Genomic DNA, 24,977 nt, shown 5'->3' with positions numbered 1-24,977 from the left:
TCATGGGAATGGCAGCTGTCAATATAATAATGGAATATGCACAGTTTTGTGTTTTGTTATGGTGTCTGGGCCACTGAGAAATGTGGGGAAAGGTGCTGGCTGCAGATGGCCCCCTTTACATGAGTATGTGGGTTGGCTAAGAAGGGCTTACAGTTTGCTGGTCGGTTGGGTAGGCTCGAGGCTTTACTGTATAATAGGAAAGTCCTTTGTGTGATTTTGGAACAGACCAACATTTCATTTCTTTACTGCATTTATAGCCTACCTTTTTTGTTGAGACTCAAGGCAAGGTAAGTCCATAAACACATAAAAAGAGTCCTGCTGAGTCAGATCAGTGGTCCTGCTAATTTAGCATCCTGCATCCCACAGTGGGTAACCAGTTGCCCTACAGGGTTAACAAACAGGGCATAGAGACCAAGGCCTTCCCCTGTGGTTTCCTCAGAAAAGGAGTAAGCACTTGTTCTGTAGTTATCCTGCAGGAGAATGGAGGAAAATAGGATTCCCAGGTCCAAACAGTTGGGGCCAGGCAGATAATTTAGAATGTATATTTGTAGAACTGCAAACGCACTACAGGCTCAGGTGTGGCTTAGATGTACTGTGTGTAATTATTTGGTGCTGGAACACCTTAACTATCATGACTTCTTCCAGAGAATCTTGGGGATTGTAGTGCTGAAACTGCTAGAGAAGCCTACCACCAGCACAATTCCCAGGATTTCCTGGGAAGAAGGAGGGATAATAGGTGGTGTGGTTTTGAAGCTTTACAATCCCTTTTGTTAAGTTGTACTGGGTGTTTTTCGAGTTCTTTGCAATATCATTTAGCAACTGCCCATACAATCTTCTCCTGAAGAACTGGATAGAAGAAACTGAAGTTGCAGTCCTATAGATAAGAGGTCCTAAAGATGATTGAAAGGTAGCTTCTTTTTCTTAAGGTATGCCAACCCAGAGGCTTGACCCTTGGTCTTTTAGGAGCAGGAAATAAAGATGTTCTGTTCCTTTGTGGTGCTATTGCATTCCAAAACAGTGACTTCTCAGAAGCCCGTTGAGATTCTTCAATTGGTATGAAATATCTATTTGCTCCATATTGCATTGCAAATGCTTTAATGAAAAGATTTTGTGGTAGGTGCTTAGGAGACCCTTCTGCATACAGGTTGGTGTGCAAAGTGCTCCTCAAAAGCCAAGAGACTTTGAAAACCACTGCCCAACCTTACAGGGTTTGAATATCCACATCAGTAAACACAAAGCAACTTTCTTCTGTCTTTCTCAGGTTTTATTTCCATGCATATTGAGTGTTTCCACTCTTTATTCCAGACAGTGCTTTAAAAGGGTGAGTGTTCCTTATCCTGGGGCGTGCCCTAGATTAGTTCATGGGGCTTGTGTTGTGTGTAGATTGCTTGCTCAACTCTCCCACTCACATTTGGCTGAGATTATCTGTTGTCAGTCTGACAGATGGGTGATGCTCAGCTGCTCGCCACATACAAATGGATACATATTAATTTTTCAGTTTGCTAGACGGACACCAAAACAGCACAGATGGGAAATGGCCTATTGGTCATTCTGATGCCCAGCTGCTTTCCTCTTGATATATGAGTGGACAGAGAGTGGACATTAGAAAGCCACAGGGCTCATGGAAACAACAAAAAGAGCTGAAACCTGATTCCAGGCAGTGGATGTTCCAGAGGGTAGGGGCAGAAAAGGGACGCCATTGGAGTTAGCCTCAATCCTTTTAACATATGTACATTGACCTTACTTTGATTGCAAAACCATCCTTTTCCTTTGTCAACAAGAGTCACAAGTTTGTGCATTGTGTGCAGCACACTAGACAAAAGCAGGTTCAGATTTTTTACCTTTTTCCCTTGCAGCTTGACCCTGGGGACTTTTCTCCCTTAAAAATTGACTTCTAGCCCAGCAGTCACTCCTGCTTCTTAAATTCATGTGTGCTTCTGTCATCTTGGTCCAAGTCAGTGGGAATGATGTAGTAATTTTAGGGTATGCCATTGTGCAACAGCTGTCCAGCTGTTCCTGATTGGACACTGTGGTGGTGCCCAATTGGACATGTAGGAGGCTTCCTTGGAAGAGCAGAAAGATGGTTTTGTAGATTCCACGGACTTTGATGGCCCCACTGTCATGTTTTTATGTCCGTGACTATAGGAAGAGAGACAGTGAGGAGCAGTGGTTAAAATGTCAGAGTAGAACTGAGGAGATACAGGTTCAAATCCCAGTTCTGTCTTACCTTACCTGACAAGGTCATTGTAAGGATAAAATAGAAGAGGGGAGAACTGCATCCCAGCCTGAGCACCTCTAAAGGAGAACAGGACAAAAGTGAACTAGGTAGATAGATTGGGCCAAATCCTATACTGAAGGCATGATACCAGTGCATCTACCTCCCCCACGCCAATAAACTTTCTGTGAATGTGCCATAATGAAATCTTAGCAGGTCGGATCAAATATTAAGGTAAGTGTCAAGATTGTCTACTTAAACCATCAATATTTGGATGTTCTTATGACCTCAAATCCATGCAGTTAGTAACTGGGATAGACATCAGCAACACCCATTGCTCACTGAGGATTGCCAACTGAGAGGGAATATGTGGAGCATGCCACCATAACATTTGCACTTGGATCTGATCTTGAATTGCTACATCCAACCTTTACCAAGGACGGTTCCCCAAAAAACGTACTGAGAGGCATTATATTTGTGTACATTTATTTCTCAATCAGTGTACACAGTGTCTTCCAGGGGCTGTTTCAGGTCAGGGAAATGGTGCACAGTGGAGGCTTTAAGTTCCTTCTCCCTTGTATCATCATCCCAATCTGATTTGGGCGCATTTCTGACTGGGAAGTATGGAACTCCAAAACATGTTTATAAATTTAACCTGAGTACATCCTCAGGTAAATTGTAACATTTAGTTAGTCCCTGGTCAGTGACACAAATTGTGCCTAGTGAACAGGAGTGGGGATAGAAAACAAGGTGTAGTCTATGACCAAAGCATCCAAAACAGACCAAATAAGTTGAGCCTTGCTGCACACTGACTGAAATCAATCTCCTGATTTCTTGGTTGCGGTCACCAGTTACACACATACCCATATGCAGGTGGAGAATTACTTTTCAGTTTAGCCCCTGACAATCAGTGAATAAGATCTGTTGTTAAATCCCATTGAGAACACTTTGCTTATTAATCCCTTATACAGTTGTGGCATTGATACCTCAGAGGGGTTTTTTTTCCTGTTACACAGTTTATCTAAGTAAAATATATGTATTCCACCACAAAATAAAAGTCTGCAAAGGCTTACAATCTGTTACAGAATATAGAAACCCTCTCCACAATAATTTAAATGAAAACCAACAGCATTAATATTTCTAGAGCAGATATCAGCCATATAGCAATAAAAGGGACAGTCCCAAACAATTATAATTGAAAGAGACCAATGGTTTCCTGTATTAATTCAATACATCTTATATTGGGTCTTTCTGTTTTCCTACTGCCTTCAACTTTTCCTAGCATTATTGCCTTTCTAATGAGTCTTATCTTCTCATGATGTGACCAAAATATGGTCTCAGTTTAGTCATTTCAGCTTCTAAGGAGGCTTAATTTGATCTAGATCCCACTAATCTGTCTTTTGAGTTGTCAATGATATCTGTAAAAATTTTCGCCAACAGTTTAATCTTCCTTCCTGTTAGCTTTCTCATTGCCCAACTTTCACACCCATTAATAGTAAATGGGAATACTATAACATTAATTACCTTGATCTTGGTCACCTGTGATACAGCTTTAAATTTAAGTATCTTTTTAGTTCCTTCATGGCTGCCCTTTCCAATCTCAATCTCCTTCTGATTTTTTGGTTGTAATCACCATTTTGGTTGAATGAAGAATTTCAATTTCTTCACCATCAACCTTAAAGTTGTATAATTCCTCAGTAGTCATTACTTTTGTCGTCTTGATTTCAGCTGTAATCCTGCTTTGCCACTTTGTGCTTCTTTAATATTCATCAGCAGTCCTTTCAATTCATCACTGTCAGTAATGAGGTGTCATCTCCATATCTCAAATTTTTAATGTTCCTTTCATCAATTACCCATCACCAGAAATCTGAAAAAATAAAATTCCTCATAGTACCTTAAGCTAAAAAAGTAGGTGCTGAAAAATGTCTCTGTACTATTTATTAATATATTCAAGCATTTATTTATCACCTCATTTATTACCCATACAGTCACTTAACACATTCATGCATGTGTGCATTTGTGCACACAAACATCAAAATATAACCAAGGCTTTTGACATTAAAAAAATTAAAAATTTAACTGAGTAAATGAAGAATTAAATAAAATAACTGGAATCTGTAGCTTCAGTTTACAGAAGTTGTTTTGTTTTTTTCTTAAACAATTGGTCCATCGATTCCCTGTAGCTCAGACTTTAGAATGTCACATTTCTGGATTTCTTTCTATCTCAGTTCTGCAATCCAATCTTATGTAATACCTGTTATTTAAGTAGCTCAAAATGACTCATAAAAGAAAGGTATGGAATGGAAGGCAAAGTGTACTGCTATCAATAGAGAAAAATGATTTTTCGTGTCTTGGAATACTAGAACTCAGAATCAAGCAGTAGATTCAAGATAGGCCAAAGGATATGTTGTTTAATGCAACACATGAATCAACAATTGGAATTTAGTGTCCCTGTTGTCAACAAGTAGCTGAGGTGTCTTTTGAAAAGGATTAACAGTGTATATGTAAGGCATTTGGGAGTTGGGTCCAAAGACTCTTTTCCTCTCATATTCTATATGAGCCCCCATGTCCACTTAGTATGGAGATTTGGCCCAGGTTGCTGCCAGTACTCTGATGACACTTAGCTCTATCAGTTTCTGGTCAGCTGCCCAGACTTTGCCCCAGACACTTTGGGTGGGGCTTTGGAGGCTGTGGCTGGGTGGCTACAGCAGAGTTGACTGAAATTAAATCCAACAAATACAGAGTTCCTAGAGGTAAGTTGGCAGGGGTTAGAGTCAGGAATCAGGCTCCCTACCCTGGATGAGTCTCTGCTAGTGCCGAAGGTGAGGAGTCTTGGAGTGACCTTGGATTTCTGTCTCTCTGTGGAGGCCCAGATTGCCACTGTCGCCAGGTCTGTCTGTTATCATCTTGGGCAGATCAGACACCTGGTTCCCTATCTCTTCTTGAACTTGGCCACAGTGAACCATGCAAATAGTCACTTCCAGGATAGATTACTGTAATCTGCTGAGGGCAAGTTTACCCTTAAACCTGATCTGGAAACTCCAGCTAGTATGCAGTAATGCACCTGTTGACTGTGACATCTGTGCAGGCGTGCATTCAGCCAGTGCTATGCTAATTGCACTGGCTACCAGTTGAGTGCCAGATCTTGTTCAAGGTGCTGTTTCTAACCTTTAAAGCCCTGTGTGGCCTGGGACTGACATATCTGGGATGCTGCTAGGCTGACCATATGCCACTTGGACCTGTGTCCCTCCTGGCTAGTGAAAGATGGCGGGGAGAAGATATGGGGCCTTCTAATCAGATTGTCCCTAGAGTCAGAGTCTTTATGGAGACCCTGAAAGAGGCCATGGGTGTTCTACTCTTGAAAAAGCCAACTTTGGATCTGCAGGATCCTTCCAATTACCACTCGGTTTTGAACTTATCATTACTGGGCAAGGTAATTAAGTTGTTGCTGAACAGCTTAAGATGATGACACATCAGTGCTGGATCCATTCCAGTCCAACTTCCACCCCAGCCATGGGACAGAAACAGCATTGGTCACCCTGACAGATGAACTTCATAGACAGTTGGATCTAGGTGGGTTGGTGCTGCTGTTGTTGATTGACCTTACAGCAGCATTCAACATGGTTGATCACAATCCTTTGGCTCAGTGCCTTGCCATGGGACTGTTCTGAAGTGGCTCTTCTCATTTCTCCATGGTTGGGGACAGAGGGTGGTGCTGGGAGAGAGGGTGTCCCCTAGGCATCTCCTGATATATGGGCCTGCTTTGTGGGGAAGGCAGGATATAAATGGAAAATAATAAATAACTTTAAAAATGTGGTGGGAATCAGGGAGCCATCTTCTCCGCAATGTTATTTAACATCTGTATGTATCCCCTTACTCAGCTGGTACAGAGTTTTGGGCTGGGTTGCCATCAGTATGCTGATGACGCTCAGCTTTATCTGTTGATGGATGGTTGGCCAGATACCATCCCAGCAAATTTGGGTGAGGGATTGAGGGCCATGGTGGGATGGTTAAAGCAGAGCTGATTGAGACTGGATCCTTTTAAGATGGAGGTTCTGTGGCTGGGCTGGAGAGATGCTGGTGTGGGACCTCAACTCCTGGCTCTGGGCAGCATGTCTTTGAAACTAACATCTACCATCTGGAGTCTGGGGGTGATCCTGGATGCCTCATTGAATATGGAGGCCCAGGCTGGTGTTTTACCAACTTTGCTAAATCAGGCAGCTGGCCTCCTATCTGTCTTGCCCAGACCAAGCCACTGTGATCCATGCAATGGTCAGCTACAGACTAGATCGCTGTAACTCCCTTTATATGGACCTGCCTTTGAGGTTGATGTGGAAACTCCAGCTGGTACAGAATGCAGTAGTCTGGGTTCTTACAGGGACCCTGTACACAGCTCACATATCTCCTGTGCTGTGGGAGTTGCACTGACTTCCATTGGAGAAGCAGATCAGGTTCATAGACTTTGTATTAACCTTTAAGGCCATTAATGGCCAGGGACTCTTGTGCTTTCGGGACTGCCTGTCCTGGTACACCCCCAAGAGAACTTTGTGCTCTGCAGCCAAAATCTGCTGAGGGTCCCTGGCCTAAGAGATATCTGGCTGTCCTCAACCAGGGCCAGGGCTTTCTCTGCTATGACCCCAACCTGGTGGAACTCTCTGCCAAATTCCATCAAGGCCCTGTGGAACATATTACCATTTTGCAGGGCCTGTAAGTTAAGATGTTCTGCCAGGCAGTTGGCTGAGGGCAGCTACAGTTTCATCTTGACCCTCCCACTCCCCCTGCGAGATAGCCGTGCCACCAGGATTCAGATGCCCTCTTTCTGAGTGCTGTAATGTCTTTATTGTTCTATTTATTTTGGTTTTACTTTTTTGTAATCTATAATTTTGTTTCTAACCACTTTGAGCCCGGCTCGCAGGAATGACAGTCAAAAATCTAAATATAAATAAATAAATATTCTTACAAACCAGTTTCTAAAAGAACTCCCCAACTGCATATAGTTTAGGTATATATTTGGATTCCAATTTAATTAGACTTTGGGTCAGCTCAGGTATTACATGGAACCCATTGTTTAAACTATGTTTAACTTCAGAAACTAGAATTCTGCTCACAGATGATCATTCAAATTCTGACTTGCCTGGATTAATGCTGGTTTCCTTGCCTTCTCATTGTGGAGTCTGGGAAAGCACCATGAAGGAACAAGCCAGGATTAAACATGCATTAAGCTAGGATTCTGTATTCGTACATCACTATAGTTAAATCTACCTGTGTTTAATTCATCAGCTTCAGATCCTGGTTTGGTAGGCCACAGCTGATAAAAGTTAGTGAAGTTTGTGAACATTCAGATGGTTACATATACTAAGCATTGATAATTTAATGAAATCATGGTTTTGTATGATGTCTGAACTGAACCAATTACTTATTAATTCAGTGTGGAAAACCAGACCCCAGAGTATCTTTTATATGAAAAACAACTCTCTTCCAGAAGCACATGGTTATGGAGCAAGTCTGTGGAAGAGATTTTCTGTATCATCTGCTGAAGGTTGTTTTTAAATAGAAAGGTATTCCCTTAAAAAAAAAATCAAAATTCTGAAATCTTCTGTTAGCTTCGCGGTGGAAAGAACTCAGTACTGCCTTAGGATAAAATAAGAGAGATATTATAAATGGAGTCATTGCAGATGTTTGACTATGTGATTTTTTGGTTCTCATCTTTAAACTTGGAGTGAACAAAATGGAGAAGGGAATTGGAGTGATCCTCATTGTAGTTACAGTTGAACTTCTATTACATTAATACAGCACTTCAAGCAGGAAGTTATTTTGTTTTATTTTTATTTTAAATGTGAGCAAACGGTTCACTGTGAATAATTGATGTTGTTTATGCAAAGCCACGCACAGCCAAGTAGCACTGAGCCTGGGGAGAGTGTCATGGCTTGGTGGAATATATTGGCAAAATTTCTCTTAATGATCAGCCTTTCTCTCTCCATGTGATTTGCAAAGTATATGCACATGTCTGATTGCACCACCTTTGTGGATAACAACATGGGAGTTGCAAGATGGAATGGAAACGGTGCATGCAGCCCTGGTATCCTTATAACAAATGCTTCAGAAGGAGCTTGCAAGAGATAAGGCAGTTTGAGAGATGTCTAGGTGATTTTATTTCTCTGGTCTTGCTGGAAACCTTATGGGAATGATCATGAGTAAGAGTGTTTAAATGACCTTCAACCTTTTCAGACTCAGGAACTTCCTTTAACCCAGCAGGAGGCAACATGGAATTAACTGACATGCATAAGCATGATATCATGCCCACTTGACAGGATGAACCAAGTTACTGCCTCAGTTGTGGGGAGGGTTTTCTTTGTGAGACAAGCCTGTGCTGAGCACTGAAGGGTCAACTGTTTGAAGTGGGAGGGCCAGGAAGGCTGGGCCAGGTTGGGGGGGAGATGGGGAAAGGAGAATTTTCACACATGCTGGGGACACCAGAGGACCAATTGGTGGCGGTGTGGGGGCTACACAAGCTTTGTCTTAAGACTGGATGGAGAGAATATAAAGGAGAGCTTTTGTGGGGACTTTCTGAACCTGCCCCTTTGCTGAAAAAGCAAAGTGACCTTACCTCACTGCCCTGTTGCTCTTCTCACACTACATTCTTACTTTTGGGGTAGTAAGCCCCATAGAGAAGACCTGAGTAGGATTCTGAGTAGACCTGTTTAGGATTGTTCTCCACGTGTATGGCAAGTTTCTTTTGGATCATGGTAAAAAGAAACCTGCTAAAAAGCTTTATGATTGTAACTTCTAGAATTGATCTTTTGAAGTATTGCACTGAAATCCATCTATATAAACCAGTGTGATATAGTGAGTAAAGTGCAAGATTGGGGTTCTAATCTGTATCTGCCAGGAAGCTCACTGAGTGACTTGGACTGGTCATTCTCAGGGCTTTTTTTGTAGCAGGAACTCCTTTGCATATTAGGCCACACCCTCTTGATGTAGCCAATCCTCCAAGAGCTTACAGGGCCTACTGTGAGCTCCAGGAGGATTGGCCCATTCTCATCCCCTTCAGCCTCACAAGGTTGTTCGGAGAAGGAAAAACCGTGTCAGCCATCCTTTGTTACTTGGATAAAAGGAACTCAGGATAATACAGGGGGAATGTATGTATATGATGACATTTGCTAAGTCCTACTAAGGTTGGTATAAGCAGATCTGCAATGTGGCATTTCTTACCAAGCTGATTTAAAAGAGGGAGGCATGAAACCCACTGTCAGAAAGATTTGTGAAGAACTAGGTTTTTTTTTTTAAAAAAAAATTGAACATTGCAATAGAATATTTTCAGATAGCATATAACTATATGTACTTTCTTTGATTTAATAAAAAGAACACTTAAAAATAAAAAATAAAGAATCATCCTAGCCAGGTTAAATGCTATGAATTTTAATGGAAGATATTGAAATGCATGGGTCTTTAAACACAGTTTTAACTTTGGTTCTCTGTCTTAATATGACTTTGTCCACTATTTCCCATCACATGGCTTGCGATGAACCATTAACCTGTGCTGTTCAAAAGAAGAGGTGCTCTCCCACCATTCATTTCTAGATGCAAGCTAGATGCCTTTCCCTAAGCAGCTAAACAAGAGGGACCAGTTTTGAATTTAGTGTTGTTTTGTTTGTCTGTTGCTGCAGGGCAAGTCTGATCTCAGTCATCTTTCCTGATTTTAAAAATCCATTTGCCTCTTAAGTGCTGTGCACTTCAGTGCAGGAGTGCTGTGTGTAGCATGACTGCACATTCATGTTTCATTGGTGTGTGGGCTTAAAATGCCCTATAAAGCATCCACTTTATCAAGTGCCGTGTACGTATGTGCATATGTGTAGAATATACGATGTGCCAATGAGCACTGTTTGCAAAATGTATCTGTGGTGTATAGGCTCAACAATGGCTGCTGTGTCTGCTTGCTAGAAGCAGCACTTTGCCCTCTGATGACTTTAGTAATAGTGACCAGTGTTGTTGTTATGGGAAATAACAGAGAGAAGTATTCTCAACTGAACAGTTGGAAACCTTTTGCTGTGAGCCTGAGCTAAAAGAGCCCCCCCCCACCCTAGCCCATAGTTGCTCCTGAATAGATTAACCAGATTTCCATAATTAGAGGGCGAGGGGACAATGGGATTCTCTCCTGACTAGCCCCCCTTCCTTTTGTCTTGTGCTTTAGATAATGGGCAAGCTGAGAGGGTGGGAAACTGACATACCATTTGGTCACTGGACAGTAATTTTCTCACACTGCCAAGGGAGAGCATTGAAACATCTGCCTTCTCTGCAGTGCTTATTCATGTTCCATTTCAAATGTTTGCCAATTTCTCCTCTCTCCTGGCCCCATTCCCCTCCACTCCTGGTCTCTCTTGTCTCCATTTTCTTATATTTTTAATGGTATTTGATTGGTTTTAGTTTTGGTTTGTTTGCTTTTAGATTGCATCAACAATAACCTTAACCTTGCATTCACAGTGTTTCCCCTTCCCCTGTTAGATGTGATTTTTCTAAAATTCAATTTGACATTCTCAGTACCAGAGGAGGATTGTTTATTTGAAATATTTATGCTGTTCCCTGAGTATCTCAAGACCTGAGGCAGATCTTTTTGTAAAGATGTATCTGTGGTCATATTCCAATATAAGAAGGCACAGCAGAGATCATTTTCAGCCCAAACTCATTAGAAATTATACAATCGTCTCCACAAATGTGTGTTCTGTTAAAGCATAATGTTGATCCTCAGCTCTCTTCCTTGGGATGCTGCTCCAGTGGTTAATCACCCTGTGATGGACGGCACTTTTAAAAGCTTAGAAGTGCTGTGTAAACAAATAAAGGACTGTGAAGGGTTAATTCTTCAGAGTCAGAGAGCCTTGAGTGACAGGCTGCTCCAAGAGATCTGATTGGTTGGCACCAGCTGAGCAGAGAGAGACTTCTGAAGTGGGTGCTAAGAATTCAGTCTGATTTCATCCCTAGCTTGAGAAGACTCGAGTGCTGACGCATTCAGAATTCTGAGAGCAGTTTAACACAGACAACTGGGGAAAACTGGCAAGGATGAGTAGGTAGTTAGATGGAGACTTCTGTTCGGGCCAATTCTTCTAGAGAGAGAATTTCCCTCCCCAGTCAAATAGGGAGTTAGCGCTAAAGAGTGCAGAGATCCTTGGTCTAGTGTAGTTAGAAAATGCCTTTGGAGAGCTTAAGTCAGTTAAAAACTCAAGATGAGTATTAGTGTTTCAAGAGAAGGGGTCTGGGTACTGGAAAGAGTGTACCAGCTTTCTGAAAACCAAAGGAGCCAGAGAATAGTCAAAGAAAGTGTGCTGGAGTATTTTGAAAACACTGGAATAAAGCCTCTCAACATAAAGATTATAAGTAATTCTGAATCACTGAAGAAATTTTCATTAGCCTGAAACATAAGAACTAAAGTTAGTATCTCTTCAAATGACAATTCCCAGATTGCACCCACATGTCATTAGGTACAATGTGATCATTGTATGATAGCAGTCATTCACAACTGGGTTGTCTTGTCTATACAAGAAAGTCCAGTTGTGAACACTTGATATACCAGAAAGATGGCATAATATCCAACAAGTGTAACTACAAATAACTACACATCTGAGCTAAACTGCAGTAGAAATAAATGTGATCAGTAGTGTTTTATAAATTGGAATCAGTTTAGATTGCCAAGTTTTGAGCTAGGGATTGAGGAAAAATTATTAATGTTTTCTAGTTTGTCAGATTTTAGGAAAATAGGCTCAGCCTTTTAGCTGCTAGATTTGCATAGGATATTTCTCATCCTAGGGCTCCAACATACATTTTGTAGAAGCTTGAGCATCTAGGTACTTTAGGTTTTCTGGCATCCTAACTGAGGCTCAGTTTGGTTTTAGGAAGGAATGCAGAAGGGTGGAATTATGGATTTCCGTTCCTAACCAACCTGTCTCTTCTGATGTGAACTGTATGTTGCATAAAGTCCTATGACTGTCAGGCAGGTTCATGCCTTTCAGCCTGCTAGAGTCATATTCATTCCATGTTGAATGCCTTTCACTATTTTTAAAAAATCTCTCTCTTGCTCCTCAAGGGGCTATGAAATTCTCTGCTCTTTAATAGCTTCCTGTTGCACACAGGATTCTGCTGCCATTTGAACATCATGGCCACCCCTCCTCCCCAGTTTCCCCCCAGACAAATTTAGGCTTGAAATTGGATGTCCAAAGCTGCTGTTTACTAGAAGGCCTTATCATTTTTCTAAAGTCCCTCCCCCCCCCCCCCCCCATATCCTTGTATTTATTTATTTAGTTGGGGACAGGGATTCATCTCTCTGTAGATGTTTACTTATGGTGATACTTTTCATATAATGGTGAATAAATGAAGGCAGGATGTTGAAGAAAGCCAAGTTAAAAGTTGCCATTTAAATCCTCTTGTGTAAGTTTGATATCCACAGTGGAAGGACAAATGCCCTATAAGTCAATTAAAGCATTAGGTAATCTAATTGTACTCTGGCCACAAAGTGGCTTAAAGGCTGAATGGCAGCTCTCCCCAGCCTCCACTTCAGCTTTCCCTGAGGCCTTTGTGAAGGAGAAAAGGAGGAGGGACATTAGAGAGTGAATGGTGTGTGTGTGGTGGGAGGAAGAGGTTTGAGAGAATTACATATACACAGAAACACACACAAACAATAGAAATCTAGGGACATGCAAGAAGAGCTGGGTTGGTGCCCAGACTGCAGAGCACTGTGCCATCGGCAGGAAATGGTTATGTTGGTGTAATGTGGTAGGTGCTCCTGGTTGGTCCCTCTTCTCGCTCTCCACAGCTTTTTGGAATTTGCCAAGCCCTTCAGCCAGACTCCTGAAATGTCTCTGCTCATTAGATCAGGAGGAAGAGAATGCTATGGGCAGGGGTAAAAAACCCCACTCCAGCACAATTCGTTACTTAAGTGAGGGTGGGGGGGGGGGGTAACTGGTGATGTGCTGTTAGCATTCCATCAGCTCTGTCCTTGATTGCTTCATCATGTGCATTCCTCTGCCTGCTTGCTATGGAATAGCTGAGCCCAGGCTAGGAGGGGGTGGGTGGGTGGGAAGGCAAAGGCACCTAGGAGCCACTTGGCTAGGTGAAAGCTGGGTTGGTTGCCCTTGATCCAAGTGATCCAAAATCTGAAAACCTTTTTATGGAGAGGCACAGCTGTAAGCATAGCTAGCTCAGGTTCTAAAATATTGGCAACTATTCGGTGTAGGAATACCCTTTGAAAAGGAAGCAAAAATCCACATGCGCTCTCCCAAAACTGGCAAAAAAGAGCCAGTAGCTATTAATATAAGAGGAATTATAGTTTGGAGTAATAGGTGACCCTAAGGATAATTTGAACACAATGAATAAATGTTCAGAGTGCCACACTGGGTTGTTTTTTGGAAGCTTCTGAGGGGTTCTTCTGTCATGTAAAGGCCAGTAATAGTACACAGACTTTCCTGAGAGACATCTGGCTCAGAGGTACTAGTCTTCCCTTTTAATGTTTAGCCATAAGGTATGTATGAAGTAGGGGTGATTTGAATGTTATTTTAATCCTTACAATTTCAAGCTGAAAATCTCTAATTTGATTTTGTTTCTCCTTTGTGCAAAGCAAACCTTCAATTCCTTTTCTTTCTGAGCTATTCAGTGTTTCCATGTGCTGTTGTTTCCCCACACAATATATGCATTTGTTCAGCAACATCTGTACATTGATGAGTCAGCTTCTATATATCTAATAGTCACCTGTGCTCTGCCTATGTGATTTTAAAAAATCTGCACAATGGGAATACCTTGGGCAAAGTTGTTGGCTTCTGCAAACCCAGGAAAAAACCCCCAGGTTTGCAGAAAAACCCAAAAGAAAAAAATGGGCAAGTAAAGGAAATAAAAAATGATAGCAATGTCTGAGCAGGCAAAGATATACATTACCTCCCCCAAGGGGAAATTAAGCAGGCAGGCAGAAAGGGCAAGGGGAAGAAACTGAGACAGATGGCAGAAGTAAGCAGAGATCAGTTTGGGAAAAAAGGATTTCCCCTCCATTTCAAGTCTTTGTGGGTCCCCATCTTGTTTTATTGCATTAGACCCCTGAGATCTCATGAGAAGGCCTCACAAGAACATGGCTGCCATCATGGGTGTTCAAGACGAACTACGATAACCCTGAGGCTTCTCCCTGCATACAGTGTATCAAGGATTGGTTTCTGTGGCTGAGAGATTGACCTGATGCCTGATGCTTCTGAAAGTGCACTAAGCCCTTCTATATGTGTCCATTGCATGAGAGCTGGGGCTGGATTTCTCTTCTCCCATTGCACTGGGTGAATGGGTTTGGGGAGATAGTTGTAACCAGTAGAAATTAAGCTAGTGGGCAGAAAGGGCAAGATGGGGGAAACTGTGACATGGCAAAAGTAAGCAGAGATCAGTGGGGAAACAGGATTTCCCCTTCACAGCAAGTCTTTGTGGGTCTCTGCTGCATGATAGAGCCTGATTCAAGAAAGCCAAGCAGGGTTGGTACTTGGAAAGGAGTTTACCAAGGAAGACTCAGCAGAGGAAAGCAATGGCAAACCACCTCTGCTTTTCAGTTGCCTTGAAAGCCCACTTCTGGGGTTGCCATATCTTGCCTGCAGCTTGATGGCATTTTACACACAGATATACATGATGCTTATGTGTACATGTAAATACCATATAGATATCATATAAGATCATACAACACTATTTAAAAAATATACAAAACCAACAGTGAAAAGCTGAGACATAAAAAGCATTAACCAAAAAATAAAGAAGGTAAAAAGAAATAAAAAAGAGAACATTAATTAATCTTTGCTACATGGTTGTGTCCTCAGTTCAAATGAGCACGTCATGTAAGTTGAGTGTGCATCCAAGAACACGGCACATTATTTTCTGGGGGGGTGGGGGAGGGGCTGAGGTTCAGGCCTTCCTTAATTTTTTCAATAAGGAAAGGATTCCCTGAAAGTACAACATCTGAAGAGCATTTGTCTTGTGGGATATAGCAGGGAAGATATTCTTCGTTTGGAAAAATTTCTGTTGCACATACACAAAAGAAGAGAAAGCTAAATGCAGAACGCAAGGAAAGTACTTATAAAGCGCAGTTAACTCATGTAAAAATTGTTGTTCACCCCTACCATTTCTCATCCTAATGATCTGACTCCTCACAAACTGTCTTTGGAACTAGTCAAGGAGACAGTCTGACAGAATGCCTTTTCCATAGTGTCATTCATGATACTTGCCCCACTCCATCTCAGAAGGTGAAGTACAAGGGTTGGAACACCTTATCCTCTTGTCATATGAACAGAAGGATCTTACCATTCAGATCCACCAGTCCAATCAGATCCAATAGATTTGTATTTGACATTATCCTGACTGCCATACAAAGACCTCTGACCTGACTATTATGACCAGAGCTGTGATCCAGATGCTCCCTTTAGTTCTGATCAAGCAGAAGTAGTCTGTTATTCTCTAGGATGACTCGGATCCTCTGACATATCTACATGAGGAAGCACAGTCCCTAGGTGAGCTGGCTTTTAACTACCATCAATCTGCTTGCGAGAACAGAGAGCCAGACTACACTTCTGAAATCCCACTTCATGGTGCTATGCCAGAGTCATCTGTATACTCCCTGAGTGAGGATCTCCATATATATAATGAACATATCTGAATCCTGTGTGCTTTTGAGGGCCATGGATCTGATATTTAGAGTTATCCATCAGGGACACGGGACCTATTGTCTTTCCTATAATGGATGACTTACTGGAAGCCATATTGAGACCTTGTTTATGTTGGTATTGTTGTTGCTTTCTGCTAGGCATATTGAAAATCAATATAGAACCAAAAAGGAAGGATACCCTTTTTGTTTCCAATATCTCACAACTAATTCCTTGGTCGTAGGTTACATACAAGGGAAAAATAAGGGCAATTATCAACACTAAGTCCTTATTGATAAAGAAGACCATAAACTATATGGGGTAGGCAGAAAAATCTACCCTTGGCCTCAAAATAGCCAATTATCAATGTATCATGGCCCACTACCAATTCTTCCTATGAAATGGCATTGCACCTCACCTAGAGAGGTTACCTGATGACAAGTGCAAACTGGCAAAGTTCCTGGCCTTCAAAATGAAGGCCAAATGGAGGCTTATGGCTAAAACCTTAGACATGATCCCTTCTGTGCCTTTAGCTCCTAGATCTAAGCCTTACTACAAACATACTACTCTATATTTTGAGGAAGAGGTCATCTGATGCTTCACACTTCATATTCCAACCTGCCTGCCAGTTAACCCCCTGTCCAACAGAGGAAGAAGTTCCCTGCTGCAAGGGTGCAAAGCCAGATCTCAGTTGCCCAAGCCCTACCAACCTGCAAGGCAAAGGTTGTGACAACTACAACTCACACCAGCACATCATCATCCAATCCTCCTGTCTGTTCTCTAGAACTCCTTGCAGAGGTCAACACCCTCCTCAGCATGAAAGCTATTGTGATAGTGCAAAAGATCAGTAGTCAGGGTTCTACAATGAATAGTTACTGGTCAAAAAGAAAGGGCAGGTGAGACCTGAGAGGGACACATCTATTCCAGATATCTTTCCTGTGTTATGTCTACATTAGATCTGCTTAGATGTGTATTTCCATGTAGAAGAAGAAGAAAGAAGATATTGGATTTATATCCTGCCCTCCACTCCGAAGAGTCTCAGAGCGGCTCACAATCTCCTTTACCATCCTCCCCCACAACAGACACCCTGTGAGGTGGGTGGGGCTGGAGAGGGCTCTCACAGCAGCTGCCCTTTCAAGGACAACCTCTGCCAGAGCTATGGCTGACCCAAGGCCATGCTAGCAGGTGCAAGTGGAGGAGTGGGGAATCAAACCTGGTTCTCCCAGATAAGAGTCCGCACATTTAACCACTACACCAAACTGGCTCTCCACTACACCAACAGTCTGTAAAGATCAGACTGGATCATTAGAAATACCTTCACTTCCAATGGGGTTCCTGTCATTTCCAATACATAGACCTTTCCTCCAAGCTAGCTGTGGCATTCACATATTCACCAAAGTAGTAGTAGTGATAGTTGCTTACCTGCAAAGCCTGGGGTGTGAGGTGTATCCCTACCTAGATGACTGGCAGATTGTATCCAGTACCAAGGCAAAGCTCCAAGCAGACTTGTGCCTCTTACTTGGGGTACTTGAGGCATTGCACCTACAGGTCAGTTCAAAGAAATCCAACTTGGAACCCATCCAAACAGTATAATTCATAGGAACCAGGTTACATTCCACTGTAGTCACAGCTTTCCCAATGCCAAAAATGGTCTTGGCAGTCAGATTAAACATAGTCAGTTGCCAGAAATTACATTTTCAGCCAGCCATATTAATTTAAAAATTGTTAGGGTTAATGGTCTCCACCATGTTGATGGTACCCCATGCACAGCTACGCATGTACCCTCTTCTGTTATGGTTCATTAGGATTTTCAACCTCTTTCACTGGTGCACTCTAGGTGCCAACCTCCCAACGGGGACTCCATACCTTCTTGTCAGGTTGGGGCACGCACATAAGGGAAATGTCAGTCTCTGGAATATGGTCTGCCTAAGAAGCCTCCACCACATCAAAGTACTAGAGCTCAAGGTCATATAAAACAGTCTGTTAGCCTTGCACACCCATGTGCTGGACAAAAACTCCCTGGGAGATACTTTCCAAATCTATGGGATAGGTGATGTGTTATACGCATTCCCCCTCACTAATCCCCAGGATTCTTTACAAAATGAGACAAGAACATGCATCAGCCATCTTAATAGCTGACTTTTGGATGAGACAAACATGATTCCTGACACTGCTGGCCATGTCATGCATCAAATATATCCTGGGAACATGGCCTTGTTCTACAGGGTCCCTTCCTGCACCCAAACATTGGCAATCTGCCCTTAGCAGTATGACTTATTCTGTGAGCAACTGGCAGTTCTCTGAAACTGTAACAGAGGTTACCTGCTAAAACTGGTTCAGAGAGGAGTCTTGTCCATATCCATAAAAGTCCATCTAACTACCATAGCATGCTTCCACATCTATATTGAGGAGGAGACCCATAGCCAGGATGTAAAAATTGGGGGAGGGCTTTCATTTTGGGGAGGCATTTAGCAGCTCCCCTGTTGCCTTCCCTCCTGCCACTGCTTCCTGAAGAGTAAGGATCCTTGTGGGCTGTCGAATCGCCACCAGACAGCCTCCCCTCCCCGCAGCTGCTCCATGGTCTTCCCTTCCCATCCTGTTCCTTTTGCAGCCAGCTCCACCCCACATCCTCCCTGCCATCTCCTGGCAGCCTGGCCATCCCTTCCTGCCACTCTCCCCGCTGTTGCCTCCCCCTCCCTCCCTTCCCTGAGATTCAAATTGTGTGCAAGGGATGGCAGGAGCAGCTGCCAACCCCCTGCATGATTTAAAGGACTTGGGAGGCCAGTGGCTGCTCCTGCCACCGCTCCAGTGTGATTTGAATCATGGGGAGGGAGGTGGAAGCTGTGGTCCTCAAGCAGCTGCTCTCTCCACCGCCACCTCCGCCCGTGTGATTCATATCATGTTGGAGAGGTGGCAGGAGCAGCCACAGGCCTCCCACACCATTTAAAGGATGTTCAGTTAGGGACAGGAAGTAGAGAGTAAGAATAAACAGTCAGTTTTTATAATGGACAGAAGAAAGAAGTACCATCTCTAAAGTTCACTACTAATACTTGGAGCCATTCAACTTGTTCAGAAATGGCCGGTGGGTGGGGGTGGGGGAGCACTTGAAGAAACCGAAGTTTGTTGTTAACAGTGCTGAAAACCATGCAGACAGTGTCGTTCCCCAAAGCCAGACCAGTTTACACTGAGAGAATCTGAACAGGCTGTAAGTAACTAGGAAAGAAATCTTGGGGTTGCAGTGGATAGCTCAATGCCTTAGTGAGTTGATTTCAGTAAAACACCAATGGAAGCTGGTGGTGGTCATGGATTGTTGCCATGTTTTATCCCAGCTTTTGGACATCCCATGTTCTAACAGATCAGCCTCTGAAGTCTTGCAGTCTATATGTAATGGCAAGATGCATTTCCCCCCCAAATGTACCTTTAACTGAATGAATTATAGGGAGATTGATAAAGTAATAATTAGAAAGAATTCACTGGTCACCAGGTCTTCAGCCATAAAACTCAATCTGTGGCTTTGGACAAGTCACTAATTTTCAGCCTAACAGAGCTGTTGCTAAATGTTGCCACACTTTGTATGCTTGTAATTCTGGGGAAGTGATCAGTAATTATATGAGACCAGTGGTTATCCCCAAGACTTATTTCATAAGAGTATTTTTTTAGCAGACAAGATCTAATTTTTGCATTTCCCCCCTTCCTTTTTCCTAGCTCTGTCAAAGATGCACTGGACACCAGAGCATGCTCAGCCTCTGAATCAGTGGCCGGAGCAGCACCTTGATGTCTCCTCCACCACCTCCTCACCTGCTCACAAGTCTGACCTCTACCACAGCAACCGACAGCGCTTCAACTATGCCTGGGCCAATGATGACATCTCTGCTCTAACTGCTTCCAACCTCCTGAAGAGGTATGCTGAGAAGTACTCTGGAGTACTGGACTCTCCCTATGACAGGCCATCGGTACTCAACACCTATGGGGATGGCGCTTTTGGGCCACTCAATGGTCAGAAGGGTGACATGGAGCCTTGGCCAATGGCACACACCTCAGAAGGGGCCTACCCTCTGACTCCGATGCATGATGGATTATCCAGTTCCAAAGGGATTGTCCCTCCTGCTGTCACTCCGGGTAATGGTCTTGGCACCTCCCCTGTAGTTGCTAGCAATCTCTCTGATTCAGTTTATCCCAGTAACACTTGTGGGGGACCCACCACATCTGGAACTCTCGGGGCATCTCAGGAGTATCCCTCAGGCTACAGTGGGGCCTACCTGCCATCAGGCTACTGTAGCCAGACTGCTTCAGCGCTTCCACCTCCTCACCCATCTACCCTGCACAGCTCAGGCCTCCTACAACCTAGCCATCCCTCCACAACTCTTGTTCCCAGCTACAGCTCCTCAGGACCTATGTACAACTATGCCTCAGGTAGCTACCCACCCCAGCCTGGCTATGGAACCATCCATCCTCCCCATCCATCAGCCTCATACTTACCCTCAGGTATTGCTGCCCCTACCCCCATTCCTCCGTCCTCTCGACCTCCTGTGGTCCCTGGGTACAGCTACCAGAGCCCTCTCACAGTGCCTCCACTCAGCGGTGAGTCAGGGAGCTCTCTGAAAAGGAAGGCCTTTGATATTGCTGGTAGTGAGGATGATAGTGAAGGCAGGTATCGAAAATACAGCTATGAGCAACCAAAGTCCCCTTATCAGATGTCCGACAGTGGTGAATGTAGAGGGAATGGATTCAACCGAAGCTCTGAGGTGCCTTTCAAAGGGGGCAAAAGGCCAGCAGGATCAGGAGTAACAGTGACAACAGTGGCTTCAGAGGAACCTGTTGGGAAATACAGCAGCCAGCCCATGAAAGGACTGGTTTCTCCAGCTTACAATGTTGGAGAAGCCCCACTGAGATCTAGTGAGAGTTTTGAGAAGTTCACTCCTCCAGTTGCCAATGGTGAGCATGGGGGAGATTCCTTTTCTCTCAGGATGCAGCCCAAACCACCAAGTTTTAGCAGTGACAACAGTGACCAGGCAGTAGAAGAGCAGCCAAAAGCAATGGACCCTTTCATTCTGGAGTTGGTGAACAACAAAATAATTGACTGTGGCCCACCGGTACAGTGGACAGACATCGCTGGGCAAGTCTCTGTCAAAGCTGTCATAGAGGAAGAGCTAGTGTGGCCCATCCTGAGACCAGGAGCTTACACTGGGGTAAGCCGCCCACCCAAAACCATCTTGCTATTTGGGCCCCGTGGTGTAGGGAAGACCCTGCTGAGCAGGTGTATTTCTACACAGCTGGGATCCACCCTGTTAAAGCTCAGTGGGACAGCTTTGGTCTCCAAATGGAAGGCTGAAGCCGAGAAGATCCTACAGGCAACTTTCTTTGTGGCCAATTGTCGTCAGCCTTCTGTTGTTCTCCTCACAGATGTAGAATCTCTGCTGGAAGACTCTGCCATCTTGAAGTCCCAGCTACTCTCCTACCTGGATAACCTTGCTACCTCAGGCGAGCAGAATGTGGTTGTCATATCAACAACCACCAGGCCTGGCAACCTTGATGAACCCACTCAGAGGAGGTTTGCTAAGCGTTTCTACATTTCCCCACCAGATGGCATTGCCAGGCGGCAGATTCTGCACCACGCTCTGGCCCAGCAGAACTACTGCCTCAGTGAAAGGGAGATGGCCTCCATTGTACAACTCACTGAGAGCTATTCAGGCAGTGAGCTCCTTCAGCTTTGTCAGCAGGCTGGGGCAAACAAGTTGCACAGCCTGCCAGGCCAGCTTCAGCCCACCTCCTACAAGGATTTTGAAAGCATTTTCTGCAAGATCCACCCTGCTGTGTCTCAGAAGGAGCTGGACTTGTATATGGAATGGGATAAAATGTATGGTTCTCGACATTAGTGGTTGTTGCTTGTTGTATCACCTTGGATCTCTTGAATGGAAGCTTTTGGGAGCTCTGAGGTTTTAAAAAATTTCTTTTTGCTGTTGAAGCTTTGTGGCGCTGCGTGCTACAGTTTCCAAGAGATGGCATGCCACCTGCCAATGAGAAATGGTGATAGGTCATTCTCATCTTTTCAAAAGTCACACTTTTTGGATGCAAGACCTTCCCTATATTGATTAACACACTTTTTTTTTTTCAAAAATGTCTGAAAGTTTGACTGTGTGGTGGTTGTTGGGTCTCTTATGTTAATGGAAAGTAGTTGCGCAATGAACTCAGGATAACCTATTTATTATTAATCTGTTTTCCCAGTCAGCCCTTTCCATACCAGCATTGTAAAGTGTTCAGCCAGGTATTGCCCCCTTCCCCATTCCTTTTTAATACCGTACCTCTTGAATATTTCTCTTTGCTTCTTAACTTCCTTAGGTATGGCACTATGAGTCATTCAGTGCACCATACCATAATAGACTCATTCCTAGGGGAAACTGAGCCCTAGGTGCTCTTTAAAGCCATCAAGAGCAGTGTTATTAAAACAAATGGCATCAATGGGTTTCGAGGGAAGGGGTTTTGGAATATTCGTTTTTAAAAATGTAGACCGTTTAATGTACTAGGCCTTTTTTTGTAACGTATGTAGTGATTTTTTTCTTTTTTTAACTACTCAGGAAAAATAATTTACCTCAAAACAAAAAAGAATGTTTTTGTTTAAAGAAAAAAACTCAAGGAAAATTAAAATAATCTGAGGGATTACAAATGTACTTTAATGAACATTTGTGTCCCATATTAAAGGAAAACAAGAGTAAACTTGAAGTTGTTACAAAGATGAAAGTTGAATGTATTTCAGGGGCTTTTCACAATATGTTATGCCATAACTTTTTATTTGTTTTTTAAAGAAAACATTTTTTACCATAGCATTTTGGTGGAGTAACGTGTCTTCAAATGGTAAGAAGTATTAGTGTTGTAGTTTATAAAGCCATGGCTAGTACCACTTTTTGAAGGAACCTTTCTATTCCATTTCCAAATTCTGAGCATTTCACTTTTGTTATGTTCTATAACAGGAGCTTTCCAGTCTGGTCCTAATAAGCCAAGAAAAATACAAGTTTAAGCTTTCCAAAGTGTAATTTGAGGCAAAATGAGAATTTATGACATATTCCTGACTGCAGTGATGTTTTTAATGGGTGTGAAAGAGGTTACAAAACTGTACTGAAGACTTTTCTTCTCTAAAAGGTGACACCCTTGTATAAACACAGGGTGGATAAAAATCATACCTTGTGGATCTAAAACAGCCCTCTTCTCACATTAAGGATCTCTTGGCTGGCCCTGTGCTATTGCACTCTGCAAAGGCTTTTGTTTGCCATTGTTTGCAGTGTCAATTTTGCTGTACAATAGTCTGGATGCTTTTTACCTCTTGTGCATGGCAAGGTAGGACCTGCCGCCTTTTCCTTAAAGGAGACTTCGGTTTGTCTTTAACCTTTCTCATTGTGATTCACATTTGAACTCCCCACCCATTGTTCATTAAAATGCAAATAGCCATTTTAGCCAGTGTAGATTATGGCATTCAAATTAGCAAATGGATTTAAGTTAGACTAGTATCAACATTGCTTATGAAAATACTCATAAAAAGAGTTATACCCTTCTAAGTTCATTGGGCATAGAAGAGTAAAACTCTGCTTAGGGCTGCACCAATCTGTGAAGGACTAAAGTTCCCTTGGACCTGCTTCTAAGATGGTGCTGGAAGTATTTTTATTCTGTCAGAGCTGCATTGCTGTGTGACTGGTATTTTTGAGCCTGGATTCTTGTATTTGCAGTCAGCTGCAAATATCTCTGACTCAGAAACAGTGAGATCCTTCTTTAACCCCTTTATGTAGATTAATTTTGTTACCAAAAAATTATTGCTATAACTTTAGTTGGGGAAGAGGAGTGAAACAGATGCCATCTCTGCATAGTGTTGCCTGTTCTAAGAGTTCTGATAAAAATGTCAGTGAGATGGGTGAAAAATGCGGTAATGAATATCAGACACTCCTCTTTACTCAGTATGTAGAATGTGGCTGCTTCTTCGTGATGGTGATTTCCTTGTTATGCCACAGTGGAGGATACACAGGGGGTTATTCTCTGTGTCTTCTTTGGTATCCCTAAAAGCCCTCTGGAGGACTTTTTGTCACCTTTTTAAACATCATGGCAAGGAAATAGTGACTGTAAGCGGTTATCAAGGGGAAATGGTGTTAGTGTGGGTGGGGAGGTTCAAAAATCTACCCCTTCCTATCCACAAACTGGGCAAACCTGTTTTGATTATGATCTTTCAAAAAAAATTGAGCAAAGAGAGTTTGGGGAAACACTGGTGGAAACCAGGAGAAACCTGGGAAGGGAGAAAACTGCAAAGTGGCATGTATATCCTCCCCGGTTTGTATGGGCAAAGTGGGCAAAGTGGCATGTATATACCCACTCCAGTTTGATAGCCAGGGTGGAGCAAAACACCAGTGTGGAGACATCCTGTGGGTTAACTTAGACCAGGCAGGTAGTTTCAGCAGATGCTTGGAGTTACTTGCATGTTCCAGGTGTCAATTAATGGAAGCAAAAGCAATTCATACTTCAAATTTTGTGGACACCAGATGTATTGTCTTGAGTCAGATGTTTAAGCTGGAAGTATACTAGGATTGTTTTAAGAATGGTGTTGGCAACAACATTTGTGATATTGAAAAGAAACAGCTTTTAATGTTCCTTCTAGGAATATTCTCACCTGGGTGTGTTTTGAGCATGGTAGAAAATCTGTCAATTTCTCAGATATGCTGGTGAGAGATTGGATAGATACCTTTGATTGCTATATCCATGGTTTTCAGCTAATGCATGGAACAGGTTTGTGATGAAGATGTTACATTTTTAACTTTAGAAAAAGGGAAGGAGAAATACCTTATTTAGCAAAGGAGGCTGACTGACTGTTGGCACCTCTTTTTCACATCTGCAAAAAACCCTACATTTAAATATTTTCTGGGGTTTCTCCAGTTCCCTAGTACATGCTTTGGCACTTCAGTTTCTTTTCAGCTATAAATATAGTGGAATCCAGATTGTGTAAACTGGAGGTTTTGATAGCAGTTATATGGAATTGAATGGAATAAGGGGACACATTTGATTTGGGATAAAACCTGCATCCTGCCCTGAATGACAGTAGCACCTGGCCCTATCAAGGTACCTAGTTCTCAGTTCTCATTTTT

The 24,977-nt window shown here is 42.9% G+C and overlaps 1 protein-coding gene across 1 annotated transcript in view; it reads left to right on the top strand.

Annotated features, from left to right (window-relative positions):
• FIGNL2 (fidgetin like 2) overlaps positions 1–22,562 on the top strand; it is a 62,154-nt gene extending 39,592 nt beyond the window's left edge. Inside the window, exon 2 of the mRNA XM_060252627.1 lies at positions 19,564–22,562. Within this exon, the coding sequence (XP_060108610.1) occupies positions 19,575–21,734 (2,160 nt within the window). The 5' untranslated portion in view covers positions 19,564–19,574 and the 3' untranslated portion in view covers positions 21,735–22,562. The remainder of the gene's footprint in view (positions 1–19,563) is intronic.
• The last annotated feature ends 2,415 nt before the right edge of the window (positions 22,563–24,977 follow it).

This window comes from Heteronotia binoei, chromosome 13, assembly GCF_032191835.1.
Source record: "Heteronotia binoei isolate CCM8104 ecotype False Entrance Well chromosome 13, APGP_CSIRO_Hbin_v1, whole genome shotgun sequence".
NCBI classification, from domain to species: Eukaryota; Metazoa; Chordata; class Lepidosauria; order Squamata; family Gekkonidae; genus Heteronotia; species Heteronotia binoei.
This window is presented reverse-complemented; position numbering and strand designations above follow the sequence as displayed.